The sequence below is a fragment of the Mytilus edulis genome, chromosome 11 (assembly GCF_963676685.1).
Source record: "Mytilus edulis chromosome 11, xbMytEdul2.2, whole genome shotgun sequence".
NCBI classification, from domain to species: Eukaryota; Metazoa; Mollusca; class Bivalvia; order Mytilida; family Mytilidae; genus Mytilus; species Mytilus edulis.
In genome coordinates, this window is record NC_092354.1 from 61,232,826 (window position 1) to 61,249,587 (window position 16,762).

Consider the following 16,762-nt stretch of genomic DNA (forward strand, 5'->3'; position numbering starts at 1 on the left):
TTCAATCAACTTCAAATAACTTTTACAAAGTACATGTACATAGTTAATTAGTTGTTGTGTATAAAGGTAAACAACGAAGTCCTTACCCAAGCTGTTACTTAACAATGAAACAATTAGAAAAATAAAATGGAAACTATGAGTCCCTTTCAATAAATCTAACTTTCATGCCAAATAATAGCTAATTTTAGGTGTTTTTTTTCAGGACAGTTAAAACAACATCAAACCAACAATCCTGTAAAATGCTCAACTGGTTAAAAAATGCATAAAAAAATGAATATTCAATACCTTTAATTCCTAAATATACCTCATATATATAATTAAAAATACATGTTCTAGACCATGAGTATTTGGACTGTACGTTCCGGACGGTATACGTATACTCATACAGTCTGACAATACTCGTATGGTCGGACCGTATGAGTAAACATGTATGGTCCAGTACGAGCTAACCATTTATCAGAATCTTTATTTTTTAGTTTTTATACGACCGCAAAAATTTTAATTTTTTGGTCGTATATTGCTATCACGTTGGCGTCGGCGTCGGCGTCGTCGTCGTCCGAATACTTTTAGTTTTCGCACTCTAACTTTAGTAAAAGTGAATAGAAATCAATGAAATTTTAACACAAGGTTTATGACCACAAAAGGAAGGTTGGGATTGATTTTGGGAGTTTTGGTCCCAACATTTTAGGAATTAGGGGCCAAAAAGGGCCCAAATAAGCATTTTCTTGGTTTTCGCACTATAACTTTAGTTTAAGTGAATAGGAATCTATGAAATTTTGACACAAGGTTTATGACCACAAAATGACGGTTGGTATTGATTTTGGGAGTTTTGGTTCTAACAGTTTAGGAATAAAGTGCCAAAAAAGGGCCCAAATAAGCATTATTCTTGGTTTTCGCACAATAACTTTAGTATAAGTAAATAGAAATCAATGAAATTTAAAGACAAGGTTTATGACCACAAAAGGAAGGTTGGGATTGATTTTTGGAGTTGAGGTCACAACAGTTTATGAATAAGGGGCCAAAAAGGGGCCCAAATAAGCATTATTTTTGGTTTTTGCACCATAACTTTAGTATAAGTAAATAGAAATCTATGAAATTTAAACACAAGGTTTATGACCATAAAAGGAAGTTTGGGTTTGATTTTGGGAGTTTTGGTCCGAACAGTTTAGGAAAAAGGGGCCCAAAGGGTCCAAAATTGAACTTTGTGTGATTTCATCAAAAATTGAATAATTGGGGTTCTTTGATATGCCGAATCTAACTATGTATGTAGATTCTTAATTTTTGGTCCCTTTTTCAAATTGGTCTACATTAAGGTCCAAAGGGTCCAAAATTAAACTTAGTTTGATTTTAACAAAAATTGAATCCTTGGGGTTCTTTGATATGCTGAATTTAAAAATGTACTTAGATTTTTAATTATTGGCCTAGTTTTCAAGTTGGTCCAAATGGGGGTCCAAAATTAAACTTTGTTTGATTTCATCAAAAATTGAATAAATGGATTCTTTGATATGCCAAATCTAACTGTGTATGTAGATTCTTAATTTTTGGTCCAGTTTTCAAATTGGTCTACATTAAGGTCCAAAGGGTCCAAAATTAAACTAAGTTTGATTTTAACAAAAATTAAATTATTGGGCTTATTTGATATGCTTTATCTAACCATGTACTTTGATTTTTGATTATGGGCCCAGTTTTCAAGTTGGTGCAAATCAGGATTCCATATCAAGTATTGTGCAATAGCAAGAAATTTTTAATTGCACAGTATTGCACAATAGCAAGAAATATCTAATTGCACAATATTGTGCAATAGCAATTAATTTTCAATTGGAGTTATCTTTCTTTGTATAGAATAGTAGTTGATAATATATGTTGGAAATTTGCCAGACATGACTATAATGTCATTTTCTATTTTTATTTGCCAATAACTTTATGTAAATAACTTCATTGGAAATTTGCCAATATAAAATGTTGCTGATGAAGCTTTTTTTCCTTATCTTATCTAAAATGTTTTTAGATTTATAATGTATGTTGGATATTTGCCAGACATGACTATGATGTCATTTTCTATTTTTATTTGCCAATAACTTTATGTAAATAACTTCATTGGAAATTTGCCAATATAAAATGTTGCTGATGAAGTTTTTTTTATTGTTTTATACAATAAACAATGCATTTTTACTACCAACCAATCTTTACCATTCAGTGATAACAAGCACTTTATTTTACATTTTAATATTTTATGATGTATTTAAAAGAGTAGTTATTGTTGCAAACTCCATTAGAATTTTGAATTGATATTAGTTTTGGAAAAAGGGAAACGGGGATGTGAAAAAAAAAATGGGGGGGGGGGGGGGTTAAATTTTTCTCATTTCAGATTTCATAAATAAAAAGACAATTTCTTCAAACATTTTTTTGAGAGGATTAATATTCAACAGCATAGTGAATTGCTCAAAGGCAAAAAAAATAATTTAAGTTCATTAGACCACATTCATTCTGTGTCAGAAACCTATGCTGTGTCAACTATTTAATTTTAGATTTAAATAAGTTTGAAGAAGAAATCTTTAATTGATTTGTAAAATCTTGACATTTGTTTTTGTGTAAAAAAAACCATGTAATGTCAAAAATTTGATCACAATCCAAATTCAGAGCTGTATCACGCTTGAATGTTTTGTCCATACTTGCCCCAACTGTTCAAGGTTCGACCTCTGCGGTCGTATAAAGCTGCGCCCTGCGGAGCACCTGGTTATAAATTTTTATCATTACAATTGCTTTTAGATGGATCAAATGAATAATTGAACAATTGAATTTAAATATTTGTTTAATTGAATATCTGAATCCTATTTTGGTACTCTCTCCCATGGTGACTCTTACTACCACAATTAATGATAAATTATTTACATTTACATGTGTGCAGTTCATTCATGTTCCTGTGCATTTGCATTATTTGATAAAGTTTCTAATATTCTAAAATTGTAGTTCCACATCATGTTAACTTCCGATAATGTAAATTTCTATGATCATAATTCAATTAATGTATACTATTACTGATCGACAAGCTAAATACAAGATATTAACATGATGAACAGATTTAATAAGCGTGAATTTTTGTATTAGTTTAAAAATTACGTTTTTATTCCAATTACTATTGGAACTTTTACATATTAATTTGAGAGTTTAGTTATGTTGAGCTGTAAATGAACTTTACATGCATTTGTAACTTATAAACTTAAGCAACTTCTTAATGATATTAATCAGATTATTTTGAAAAAGTATGCATAAGGTCCAGACTGCACACGTACGGTCCAAATACTCATACGGTCTGGAACATACAGATTTAGTGGAGAAAAATAAATATATACAAAATGTACATGAACCCCCAAAAATGTGAAAGTTAATATTTTCAGACAATCCTTTCCTTAGGTACTTAACTCTTTTTGCTTAAATACTAAAAACAAATCTGGCAACCCCTTTCTTATTTTTACTCTTTTTGCTTTTAAAATACTGTTAAAAATATATATTTAACATGGGTGACAAATTGACTATATAGGGTGTCGATTTGACCAGGTGCCAATTTAACCAGGTGCCGGTTTGACTATAATTTTATTAAATTACCTGAGTTTCATTAGACCTTTGATAACAGTAACAAAAAGATTATTTAAAATTAATTAAAATTTTCTGAGAGAAGGGACTATGTACCAGTGAGAAATATACAAGCCTTTCTACGGTTTTTATTTGTACAATTCAGGTAGTCTTGACCTATTCATTTGTCTTAAAAAAAACAGTCACTTCACACACGCACATATATACGAATATCAATTATATGCTTACAAGACATGTTGCATTGTTAAATTAATTACGGTATGTGAAAATCAAGACTTGCATAAAAAATATCCCAATATTAGAGACAGTGGCGTCATTTTTCCTCAGAGCTTTCAGCTCTTTGATTTTCTGTAAAATTCTGTTTTGAGAATCTTCCTCCAATTCAGGAGTACCTCAATTTATGAGTAATTATCAACTGAAATAAACACTTAAAATGTGACATTTAGTACATGATACGTAGTCTTCCATTAAAACTAAATTTTGTGTACCAACATAATCATTGTAATGGTAACAAAAAAAAATGCACAAACTTGTAGTTTGCATTTTGAAGTTTAAACTTATTTATACATGAAATTTTACAAATTTTCAAAATGTAGGATTTGGAAACAAACTTCACACAGTTAACATCAATCATATTGGTTTTTTTCATAAGTACCTGTATCCCTGTGATGAGAGTTGTAACTGGGAACTTTATCAATGGATTTCAATATTGCCAACCTTTCTACATGTTCAAGCTGATCTTTTTTGCATTCTTTATATGAAGACTATCAAAAGATACCCCCCCCCCCCAAAAAAAAAAAATGAAATAGAAACAAGGGCCGTCTTGTCTTCCCCTCAGAGCTATTCAGCTCTTTGATTCTGTTTTTTTAATTAAAATTGATTTTCTCGTCCAATCAAATTCATTTCCGGTATTGATTGAAGCATCCGGTTAAGCACAAGATGGCTGGTTGTATGTTATGGTAGGTCATATCCAATCAGTCACGTCTCAGTCCTTACAGCTGAACGGACGTGCTGGGCCAGCTCTCCTTTACTCGCTATCTTCCATGAGGGTTTACAGTTAGATATCAACGACTTACTACTTAAGATGACAGAAACCAATCCATGCCGTACAGATAGACGTAGTAGTTGGCGTACCTGCGTTAACATGCACTCCAAAACCATTGTATTATGGGGAGTGTTATGCCGATTAACGTCCGAAGGCTGTATCCTAGGCTGTTGGGTGACCTTCATTTCACTGCCTCACGGCTTTGGTCCTGATAACGCTTCCTGTCATCTTTAGAACTACGTCCGAGATCATCTAACAGTACTCCATCATCGAGGCTAGCGGGCTGCCAAGCTGACCAAACTGGCCAAACTGAAAGCAGCCGTTGTGAAGAAGTAAAATCCAAAATAGTAAACAAACCAAAATCAACTCACGAAAACCAAGATGGCGGCCTCCATTCGGCGTCCTTGCTACTTGTTCCTGACCCACGGCAGAAATTATTCAAACGCTCACCAATCGCCTTCGGGCACCGAGCCGACCGTGCGAGGGCTGTATAGCCAGTCAAGGTCGTTAAACACCACCACATATGTAGGTGGTAAAAATATGGTGTTTGTTTGTGATGAGATGGTCGCAGACACATTCTTTCTAAAAAATATTGTTTAAGGTTCATCATAAGGAATTGAAAAATGTGGCCGTGTTTACACCTAAAAACTTACTATGAGTACAGACAAACGGTACATCCAGGAAAGTTTTATGGCATGGCAGGAACTAGATATATAAAAGTTATACGAAATCTACGTTTCAGAATATTAAAAACTCCTAGATTTTCATGTCCAGTTTTTTTCAGTCTGCAGAAGATAGCAAAATAAACAAACTCCCGAGTTTCATTTGATACGGTCCACTCAGTTACACAGTTTAAATCACCTATTGTTTACAGGTGTCTATTGTCCATCCATTGTCCATTTAAATCAATACTACTCACAACATTGATTATATGAGGGGAGCTTCTCAATCGTTTTCACTACTTAGTTAATTTTTGCACCTTCTGCAGGAACGAAAAAAACTGGAAGTCAAAATCTAGAAAAGTTTATAATTTTCTTAAACATAAAATGCATTTAAAATTTATATATCTAGTTCCTGCCATCCCTTTAAACTTTTGCACGTGCATAGGTTAGTCTGTACTCGGAGAAAAATTTGGGGTGTAAATACGGCCATATTTGCCAAAAGGTTATGATGAACCTTAAAAAAGAAATATACAATTTTCAAAGAGTAAGCATGGGGTCCATTTATTTATCTTATGTGCAATGTGCTACATACGATTTTCATTGAAAATAAATTACAATAACTTTGACAAAATCAATTTTAAATTTCATGGACGTTTTAACACACTTCGTTTCTGAATAATGATTGAAAGGGACTAAGTAAAATTCACTTCAGTTACGTCTCTTATTACTCAACCTTTGCTTATTTGCATCGTTTCTTTATATTTTTAATTTAGAAATGGATGTTAACCAAGCCCCTTTAAAACTCTTAAATTACAACTACTAAGATATCCTGCACAAGGCACAGGCTTTATCCGTCATAGTCCACGAAAATACTTTATTTAGAATTTATCGTGAAAAATTTATAACTACATGTACCAGAGCTCCAGATAAGAATTCATAAATTGGGGTATTTACCCACCATTTTCTTATATAATTGGGTGATAAAGTTTTTTAATTGCATTATCAATTGCAATTCACCCCTCAGGTTAATATCAAATTGGGTTTTTCACCACCAAGCTCCCTAATGTATTGGGTTTTTTCATCGACGCAATATTGAATATTTAGGCAATATCAACCCCAATTTTTTTCCATCTTAAATTAATATGTTTCTGTCTTTGTTTAGCTCTTTTATTTGGTTTAGGGTTATGGTTAGGGTTAATTATTTGCTAGCTGTTTAATTTGGTTTATTCACTGAGGAGCAATTGTAGGTTTAATTTGTGTCCCGTTTCAAACCTTTTGCCAGTTTTGTATTTTCTCACAAAAAAGGATATGTGTATTCACAGGCACTTGTCTTATACCATGTATACCTTTATATAATAAATTCTGAGACCAGTGCCTGATCAGTGGCTGTGTGCATGGTGTGTGTATTCATTAATTAACTGTAAAATGAATAAAAAATAGTATATAAACTCTAATTATACTTGAATGATTTTCTTTTATTCAATTTACATAAATCTGGGTTTAGTTGTCTCTTATTAGAACTTTTGGTTTCTGATGCTTTATCATTTCATAATTGATTTGGCCTTTCACTTTTTCCAACTGAATTCGTTTTTGATGAAACCCCGTGTTTATTAGCAATGTTCTCGTTATGGTACACACACAATCCCGTGCGTTCGATGGACGCTTCCTAAAAACACTGGCTGAGTCTTGTTATCATTATAACTTTCCCTCAGTTTTCCAAAAGAAGCCGAAAAATGCTTCTATCCAATATTTTAACTGGACTTTCACTTTCGTTTTAATTCAATGTATGTTATGGAAAATCCAGAGCAATGCGATAAAAATATGACTACATGACACACGCTAATTGGATAAACACCGAGAAGATCGAAATATTTACAAAAACATGTGTACCTTTTGAGCAACGGAAAACTCGAACAGGGACCCATTTCAGCTACTTGATGCAGGGATCTGTTTTTAGAACGACAGGAAATTTCCAATGATAAATATTATAAAAAAAGTTTACGCGACGACTGTAAACAGATGGTAAATAACACAAACAGTAGCCAATAAAGGGGTTGAGAACTCATGGTTTTGGCATATAATTGGGTTTTCCGTTGAATGAATTGGGTTGTTGAACCCTTCAATGGACAATGGCATTGGGTTTTCAGTTCTATTATTTGTATTGCGTGATCACGCAAATACGCAGCTTATCTGGAGCTCTGAACTACTAAGACAATGTAAGATATCCTGCACAAGGCACAGGCTTATTTGCCATAGTCCGCGAAAATACTTTATTTAGAATTTATTGTAAAAAATTTGTAACTATTAAGATATCCTGCACAAGGCACGGGCTTATCTGTCATAGTCAGCGAAAATACTTTATTTAGAATTTAGAATTTATGGTAAAAAAATTTTTTTTTCATTATAATTATTGGTGTTGGTAATGCAGCCTTGGTATACCAAGACAGTCACAAGCCTGTAATGCAGAGTGTCCATACCGTAATATAATTTCATTATCTCTTAATGATTAATTATGTAATGGGCACGTGTCAGTAAACAACAACCGAATTAACAATATAACAGAAGTGTGAGGTAATGATTATTTTGTTTATTGGAACAAATTAACTCATTATTACTATTAAATTATACAATTGGTACTGAACATTTCACTATTAAAACTAATTCAATGAATGAAAATAAAGGAAAGTAGCAATAAAAAATTGGTAAATACTAATTTTAGAAGAATATTAATGGAGTTTCCTTTTATTAATTTTATTTCTGATTTTTTAGTAACTTAAATTAAGTAAATTTAATACATTTTAAATGAAATAAGAAATAAATGAAAAATAATAAACTTAGTCATGTTAGTGAAAGATTGTCTCCTTTGAAATTAAATATTTTATTTTATTCTTCTTGTACCGTTTTTTGTTCTCTATTAATAATATAAAAACTGGAAATCTTTTTTCCCTGGTGATCCTTGAAGAGAATCTACTGGTCCTCACTATTAATTCTATTGAAAAATGCTGAAATTGTGTCAGTCCTATGCAAAATTTTGGTGTTAAAATCCTGAGGACTGCCACTTTTCGCGAACTTTGACCTTTCTAGGGCCTTGGCCATGTCATACTTGTTGTCTGTAAAGCAGCAGTCCTTACATAGGAACTTTAGAGACACGTCTGACCAGGCCAATAACAATGCATCATCCATTAGGACACAAGCACTGTGAACCCAACGACCACAACAACTGCATTGAATGGTGCAATCAACACATTTTTCATCACATTGAACACACGGATATAAAGCCATTTTGAAAATGGAAGACAGCACAAATGTCTTCATGGTCTTTTATACAAAATTATAGTTACTTCAGTCTAAGCTTTGTTTTTATCAGCAGAGGTTTTTAGCTCACCTCATGATCAGGTTCAGAATATATGCATATATATATATATATATTAGGGGCCAGCTGAAGGACACCTACGGGTGCGGGAATTCTCGCTACATTGAAGACCCATTGGTTGCCTTCGGCTGTTGTTTGCTCTATGGTCGGGTGGTTGTCGCTTTGACATATTCACCATTTCCTTTCTCAATTTTATGTATATGATTTTTCTTTCTCTTACAGATCTAGAACTAACATGGCATACCAGACTAGAAAGAGACAAGTTAAAAATAACCATGATGACATATACAGTTCAGGTTCTGAAACAGAAAGTTCAGAGTCAACATCTCTTACTCTGAAGAAGAAGAAGAAAAGTAGTCTATTTAATGCAGAACAACGAGAATATAGGAAAAAGATAAAATCAAGGAAAACTGAAGTGGATTTAATGAGAGAGAGGGAACTTAATAGGATAAGGCAAAGACGGTACAGAGAGAAAAAGAAACTAGATGGCACACTAGAAAAAAAAAGATCTACAAGAACTATAGATGAACATAATCATCAAAGAAAGAAATGGAGAGAGGACAAAAAAAAATATCTAAGCAAATTACCCGCAGAAAAGAAAGAAGCAATTAATGAAGAACGCCGCAAAAGCTATGCTCAAAAGAAAATAGAACAAGGAGCCATACCTCGAACAGCAAGTTTGTATGGAAAACCAGTAGTACTACCCAATTCGCCAGTGGAATATGCTACCACCATATCTGAGCTTATTTCTAATGTTTCACCTATAAAACGAGAAGCTTTAGAGGATGTAGGTATCCTAATGCCTTCACCCGAAAAACTACAAAGGATTGAAAGAAATGAAGAAATATCTAGAATTTTAGAAAAACAAATTAACCATCTATGTGTATCAAATGCAGAACAACAACAAGAATATAGGAAAAAGATAAAATCAAGGAAAACTGAAGTGGATTTAATGAGAGAGAGGGAACTTAATAGGATAAGGCAAAGACGGTACAGAGAGAAAAAGAAAAAAGATGGTACACTCCAAAGTTTACAAAAAAGTAGATTATCTAAAATGTCTAAAGACCGACACAAATTAAGAGTAAGAGTTATAGGAAGTGGTAATAGGTGTACCAGAATATTAAGAAAAAGGAAAAACAATCTTGGAAATAGAAAAAAGTCTTTGGGAAGAACTTTCAATATGAGATATAAAACCTGGAATAAGTATGCCAATACAGATAATGAGGGAAAACAAAGATCTGATGCCCTTACCAAAGAGGAGATAGATGACAGTCACAACACATATTTAGAAGAAGCAACTCCATTGAGTCAGACAGAAACTGTTGATAACCATGGACATCAAAAGGTGATATTGACAAAAACCACCCACAAAATATACAGGAAGTATATATATTGTAAATTTACACACTGCAGTTATTCATAGGTAAATAAAACAAAAAATTTGTACCCGTACATCCAATCACAGCGCTCCTAAGTTGACTTCCTCCACCTGTCTTGGGTACACAAAAGGCCAATCTATATATAGCTAATGCTGGTAAAATGTAATACTACTGTTTTCCCTATACAGACATACATGATACAGATCTTAATAATATAGTCCAAATAAATTATTATGACGTCTATATAGGCTATTACAATGTATATATTTTTTTCTTTGATGCCTTACATATCAGGAAAGCGTCAAAGCAAAATTAAAAAATAGCTTTCCACGACGTCATAATCATGTCAGATAATTATTTGGACCAGGATACATGTCAACTCGTACGCTCGACAACTGAGTCATGTGAGTCTAATCTCAACCAACTCTCACCAGATTTTTACCAACTCGTACTTTGAAAGTTTGAGTTTTACCAACTCGTACCCAATATTTTTTTTACTATCCATACAAACCCCGAAAAAAATCGTGAAAAAAGGAATACTTACATGACATAATAAACTTTAATTAATATTAATAAAGCATATATGTAATGGACATACTGAGTACATTAAAAACAGGGTTGGCAAAGTATTACCCGCGCGGGAATTCCCGGGTGGGAAAACACGGGTTTTCCCGGGCTGGGCAATACTCTCCGAATTAGGTAATAGTGGGCAATACTGGGCAATATGATTTTCTATGCTTATTTTAACACTATATAGTAAAGACTTGGTACAGTTTCATAGTATAACAGCTAAATATATACTTTTATACAGATAACCATTGACAGTCATTTCTAGAAGATTAAAATATCAATTTCATTCTCTTCTCTATTAATTCTATATGTAGGCAGAACAGAAGATTTGTACATTTAAAGATACCTTTTTAATTACCAAACATTATTTTAATAATCCAAACTTTGAAACATGCATTTTCATGATTTTATTGCAGTGTTTAATTGACTTTTTAATTTTATTTGTTATACATTCATATTGCTAAATAAAAACCCTAAGGGATCATGCCAATAAAACTTATAGAATTATAAGGGCTGATAATTGTTACATAAACAAATCTGTGTTCTAATCTGAATAATTACTAATTAATAAGTGACATTATTTAAATGTAATTTTTCTTACAATTAAGTAATTGTTAATTCTTAAATAAGAAGTTATATTTATTCATGTTATTTGAAAGAAAAAAATGTTTTGCTTTATATTTACTGTTTGCCAATCTAGACAAATGCTAGACAAACAAATTAGTGTATAAATATCTTATTAAATGTATTACATTCGTGATTATCGCAAGTATTTTATATTACCCAGTATTGCCCTGTATTACCCACTAAAACCCAGTAAAACCCGGGTTTTCCCAGTATTTCCCACTGGGCTGGGCAATACTCATAAAACCAGGGTTTTTGCCAACCCTGATTAAAAAATGGAAAATAACACAATCATGTCTCTGATTTTTTTTATTCTATATATATATACCTTTCTGCTTCCCATTTTTATACGACCCTAAAAATTAAAATTTTTTGGTCGTATATTGGTATCACGTTGGTGTCGTAGTCCGAATACTTTTGGTTTTCGCACTATAACTTAAGTAAATAGAAATCTATGAAATTTAAACACAAGGTTTATGGCCATAAAAGGAAGGTTGGGATTTATTTTGTTAGTTTTGGTCCCAACAGTTTATGAATTAGGGGCCAAAAAGAACCCAAATAAGCATTTTCTTGGTTTTCTCACTATAACTTTAATTTGAGTAAATAGAAATCTATGAAATTTTGACACAAGGTTTATAACCTAAAAGGAAGGTTGGGATTGATTTTGGGAGTTTTGGTTTTAACTGTTTAGGAATTAGGGGCCAAAAAAGGGCTCAAATAAGCATTATTCTTGTTTTTTGCTCTATAACTTTATTATTAGTGAATAAAAATCAATGAAATTTAAACACAAGGTTTATGAACACAAAAGGAAGGTTGAGAATGATTTTGGAGTTGAGATCCCAACAGATTAGGAAAAAGGGGCCCAAATAGGCATTTTTCTTGGTTTTTGCACCATAACTTTAGTATAAGTAAATAGAAGTCTATGAAATTTAAAAACAAGGTTTATGACCATAAAAGAAAGGTTGGGATTGATTTTGGGAGTTTTGGTCCCAACAGTTTGGGAATAAGGGGCCCAAAGGGTCCAAAATTAAACTTTGTCTGATTTCATCAAAATTGAATAATATGGGGTTCTTTGATAACTGTATGTTGATTCTTAATTTTTGGTCCCGTTTTCAAATTGGTCTACATTAAGGTCCAAAAGGTCCAAAATTAAACTTAGTTTGATTTTAACAAAAATTGGATCCCTGGGGTTCTTTGATATGCTGAATCTACAAATGTATTTTGATTATTGACCCAGTTTTCAAGTTGGTCCAAATCGGGGTCCAAAATTAAACTTTGTTTGATTTCATCAATAATTGAATAATTGGGGTTCTTTGATATGCCAAATCTAAGGGAGCTACCATTTGATTTTTAGGGGGGGGGGGGCTAGGATGAAATTTGAAAAAAATAGGTAGGACAGGAGATTTTTGTAAAAAAAAAAGGCAGGATGAGACAATTTATGTAAAAAAAGTCAGGATAAACTATAAAAAAAAAGCAGGACTGTTTAAAGTGAAAAATAAAAAGGCAGGATAGAGATTAAAAATCAAATGGTAGCTCCCTTACTGTGTATGTACATTCCTAATATTTGGTCCGGTTTTCAAATTGGTCTACATTAAGGTTCAAAGGTAAAAGGGTCGTAATTAAACTAAATTGATTTCAACAAATATTGAATTCTTGGGCTTCTTTCATATGCTGAATCTAAACATGTACTTAGATTTTTAGGCAGTTAAGCTGCCTTATGTGAGCACCCTAGATTTGTGTTCTACCCAATAAATGCTGAAATATGTGCCATTGTTATTATCTAGCTGGATGTTATGTTATTTATAACGACAGTTTTTTCATACTTTAAATTCTTGATTACAAAAAATATGATCAGAAAAACATTAAATGATCGTCGATTTATCCAAAAGTTTTGAAGTTGCACATAGGAAGTAGGGCACATTAGGAATCGTTATGTAGTTTATTATCCCCTGAGATTTTGGCTAAGCTGTCAAAGAACAAATGTATGAAATGTTTAATCGCCGAAAATCTCTAAAGACAAGTAGTTTAGATTTCCCAAATGGCAAAAGTCGTAGGAATATTGTTTGTCGTCAATACATAGTCAACTACGTCAGTAGTTTTAAAATAAGTTCCACTGTTCATGCTGTTGGCGGCAATTTTAAATTATAAGACGAAATTTTTGGTATCTTTTCAATTTGGAGGCAGGGGTTCAAATTAGCGGTTGTCTGCGACCTTCCACTTTTGCAGTCGGACTTTCGATTTGGTTACTAGCTACGCTCGACATGCCCAACTTGAGAGGAAATAAAAAAATAACTTTGCAAACCTTTTTACCAGTCTCCTAATAAACGATCTCAAAACTTGTTTTTAGCATTATTATTCATGACAGCGATGTTCATTTTGTTCAACCGCTAGCTTTATACAGAAAATCGCCGACAAATAATGTGTAAATTCGAGTAAAATCGTATCTGACAAAAACAACATTGAAAACAAAATGGCTGACATGAGAAGAAAATCACAATATCGGATCCGATTCCGGAAGCGGATATAGGTAATTCCGGGTTTTGGCGATCTTTGAACTTTTAAAAAATCAGACAGATGACAAAATACATCTTTGCATGGTAAATAAATATAAACACTAGAATTGAAAACCAAAATATATATGCAAAAGAATGAAAAAACAGAAAATATTTTGTACTGAAACTCAAAATTACTTTTTGACAAATTTTAATGTCAAAATCCAATACAATGTGAGTCTTTGTGACAGCTGGGAACAGTATATCTAACAATATATATGGTCCTGACGGGGGCCCTGGTAACAGTATAAATTTTCTTTATCAGTAATAAATGTTGATAAAGCAAGTTAGATGCATTTAAAGTGTAAACATATTACTGCAATTTCAATGGGTATTTTTTTTCTCAATTTTGATGGGTCAGTTAAAATAGCTAGAAGTTTCTTATTTTACACATAGTGCAACTAGATTATATGATACCTGAATGTAAGCAAATCATATCATATGTATATGGAATCCTTTGGGGCACTTTACCCCCTCCTGTTTGATAACTTTGAAACGGATGAGATCCCCACCTCTCAACCATATACATTCATGTATGGGACTATATAACTAATCAAATGAAATATAGGTGAAGTCCCTAGGGTCACCCACCACCTCCTGCTTTAGAACTTGGAAACAGTCGAGATCCTCACCCCTCAACCATATTTATTCATGTATGGGACAATATAACCAATCATATGAAATACAGGGGGAGTCCCTAGGGTCACCCCACCCCTCCTGTTTGGGAACTTTGAAACAGTCGAGATCCCACCCCTAAACCATATATATTCATGTTTGGGACAATATAATAAATCAATTGAAATATAGGGGTAGTCCCTGTGGGTCATCCCACCCCTCCTGTTTGAGAACTTGGAAACGGACGAGATCCCCACAGAGGCGGATTTAGGGGGGCCCGGGCCCCCCTTTTTAGGAAAAAAATTTGTTGCTTATATAGGGAATCACTGAAGCGTGACTGGAGCGGGCCCCCTCTTAGGTCAGTCAGTGGGCCCCCACTTATGAAAATTTCTGGATCCACCACTGCCCCATCCCTAAACCATATATATTCATGTATGGGACAATATAACAAATCATATGAAATATAGGTGGATCGAGTTGGTGGGGCCACTCTACCCCTTCCTGTTTGAGAATTTGAAAACCGTTGAGATCCCCACCCATAAACCATATATATTCATGTATTCAGTGGCGTAGCACGCATGTATGTTCAGATGCTCAAGCATCCACATCATTTTGATAAAAAAAAAAGATTTAAAAAAAAATGTGTTCGTAGGAGTTAAACTTGTATGTATCCAAATGTAACAAGAATGGAGATATGAGGATAACGTCCAATCATTTATAAAGCAGTATACGAGGTCTTTTATGTATGATCAATTAGTTTATGTAAACAAGATGTATCAATCGAAGAAAAGTGTTTCTGACTTTTTTCGTGAAAAGTCTATGTCGTCAGCTACGGCAAGCCCAGACAGAGGATGATGACAGGCAGACCCGCGGAGATGTCTCATCTGAAATTGGGCCAAGCGGAGAGATGGCTTCTACATCTGACGTAGCAACGTTACTAACAATTAAACCACCATTTATATCCTGATATCGTTTCCTCTGACATGATAAAAACGCGATAAAAACGTGAATTTGTAATAGAGTGTGATCATTCATGGGCTTATATGTACCCGTTTCCATCTAGATACAAATAATAATTTTTCAATAAAAGAAGAGCCAATGCCCCCCATATTGCAATTTTTTTTTTATCTATCCAAGAAGCAAGGACAATAACTAAAAATAATATCTAAAGAGAAATAAAAGCTTCAGAGCAAATGCAATGGGATTTCCATTATAATTTTTATTTCAAAGGGGCATAACCGGTTAAAAATATTTGATCAGGACTTATTTTTGATAGTGTCAAAGACATTGCTGATGATTTAAGTTTCATAAAAATCTGGCTAGAATTATACACATGAGAGTGCCAACAAGACCGAACAGACGGTGGGACGGACGCCCGATATTTCCATGTCCCCTGCAACACGTTAAGCGAAAGAACAATCACTTCGGTTCCTATATTCGGAAGTTCCGGCATATACGGATGTGCCGCTGTAATGGGTCCGTTTTTGAGATGTCAAATATAAGATTTGGTGGAAACTTTTACATCAAATATTTATCATGTTTATGAATTGAATGATGGTAGTTTTGAGAAAACAATAAAATTATGTTGGAAATATATGAATGGGTGGGTATTTTGAAATTACATAAAAAATCTAACACGTGTCGGATTCTGGGGAGTACACGTGCAAATAGGAAATGTCCGAAAAAAATATATAATTTTCTGCATAAAAAGATCTCCAAATTTTTTTCGCCTCGCTACGTTCGGCGACAGTTTGGCATCCTCATCATTTCAACCCTGGCTACGCCACTGGTATTGGACAATATAACAAATCAAATGAATTATAGGGGGAGTCCCTAGGGTCACTGCACCCTCATGTTTGAGAACTTGGAAACAGTGGAGATCCTCACCCCTTAATCATATATACTCATGTATGGGACTAAATAACAAATCAAATAAAATATAGGGGGAGTCCCTGCGGTCACCCCACCCCTCCTGTTGTTTGAGAACTTGGAAACAGTCGAGATCCCCACCTTTAAATTAAACCATATATTTTCATGTATGGGACAAAAGAACTAATCAAATGAAATATAGGGAGAGTCCTAAGGGTCACCCTACCCAATCCTGTTTGATAACTTGGAAACAGATGAGATCCCCACCTCTCAACCATATATATTCATGAATTGGACAATATAACAAATCAAATGAAATATAGGGGAAGTCACTGGGGTCCCCCACCCCATCCCGTTTGAAAACTTGATAACGGTCGAGATCCCCACCCCTAAACCATATATATTCATGTATAGGACAATATAAAAAATCAAATGAAACATAGGGGTAGTCCCTAGGGTCACCCACACCCTCTTGTGTG

General features: G+C 33.6%; 1 protein-coding gene across 1 annotated transcript in view; it reads left to right on the forward strand.

The window, feature by feature from the left end:
• The window catches only part of LOC139495962 (uncharacterized), a 43,893-nt gene that overhangs the window by 14,158 nt on the left and 12,973 nt on the right, over positions 1-16,762 (forward strand). The window contains exon 2 of the mRNA XM_071284390.1: positions 8,897-10,019. Within this exon, the coding sequence (XP_071140491.1) occupies positions 8,910-10,019 (1,110 nt within the window). The 5' untranslated portion in view covers positions 8,897-8,909. The remainder of the gene's footprint in view (positions 1-8,896; positions 10,020-16,762) is intronic.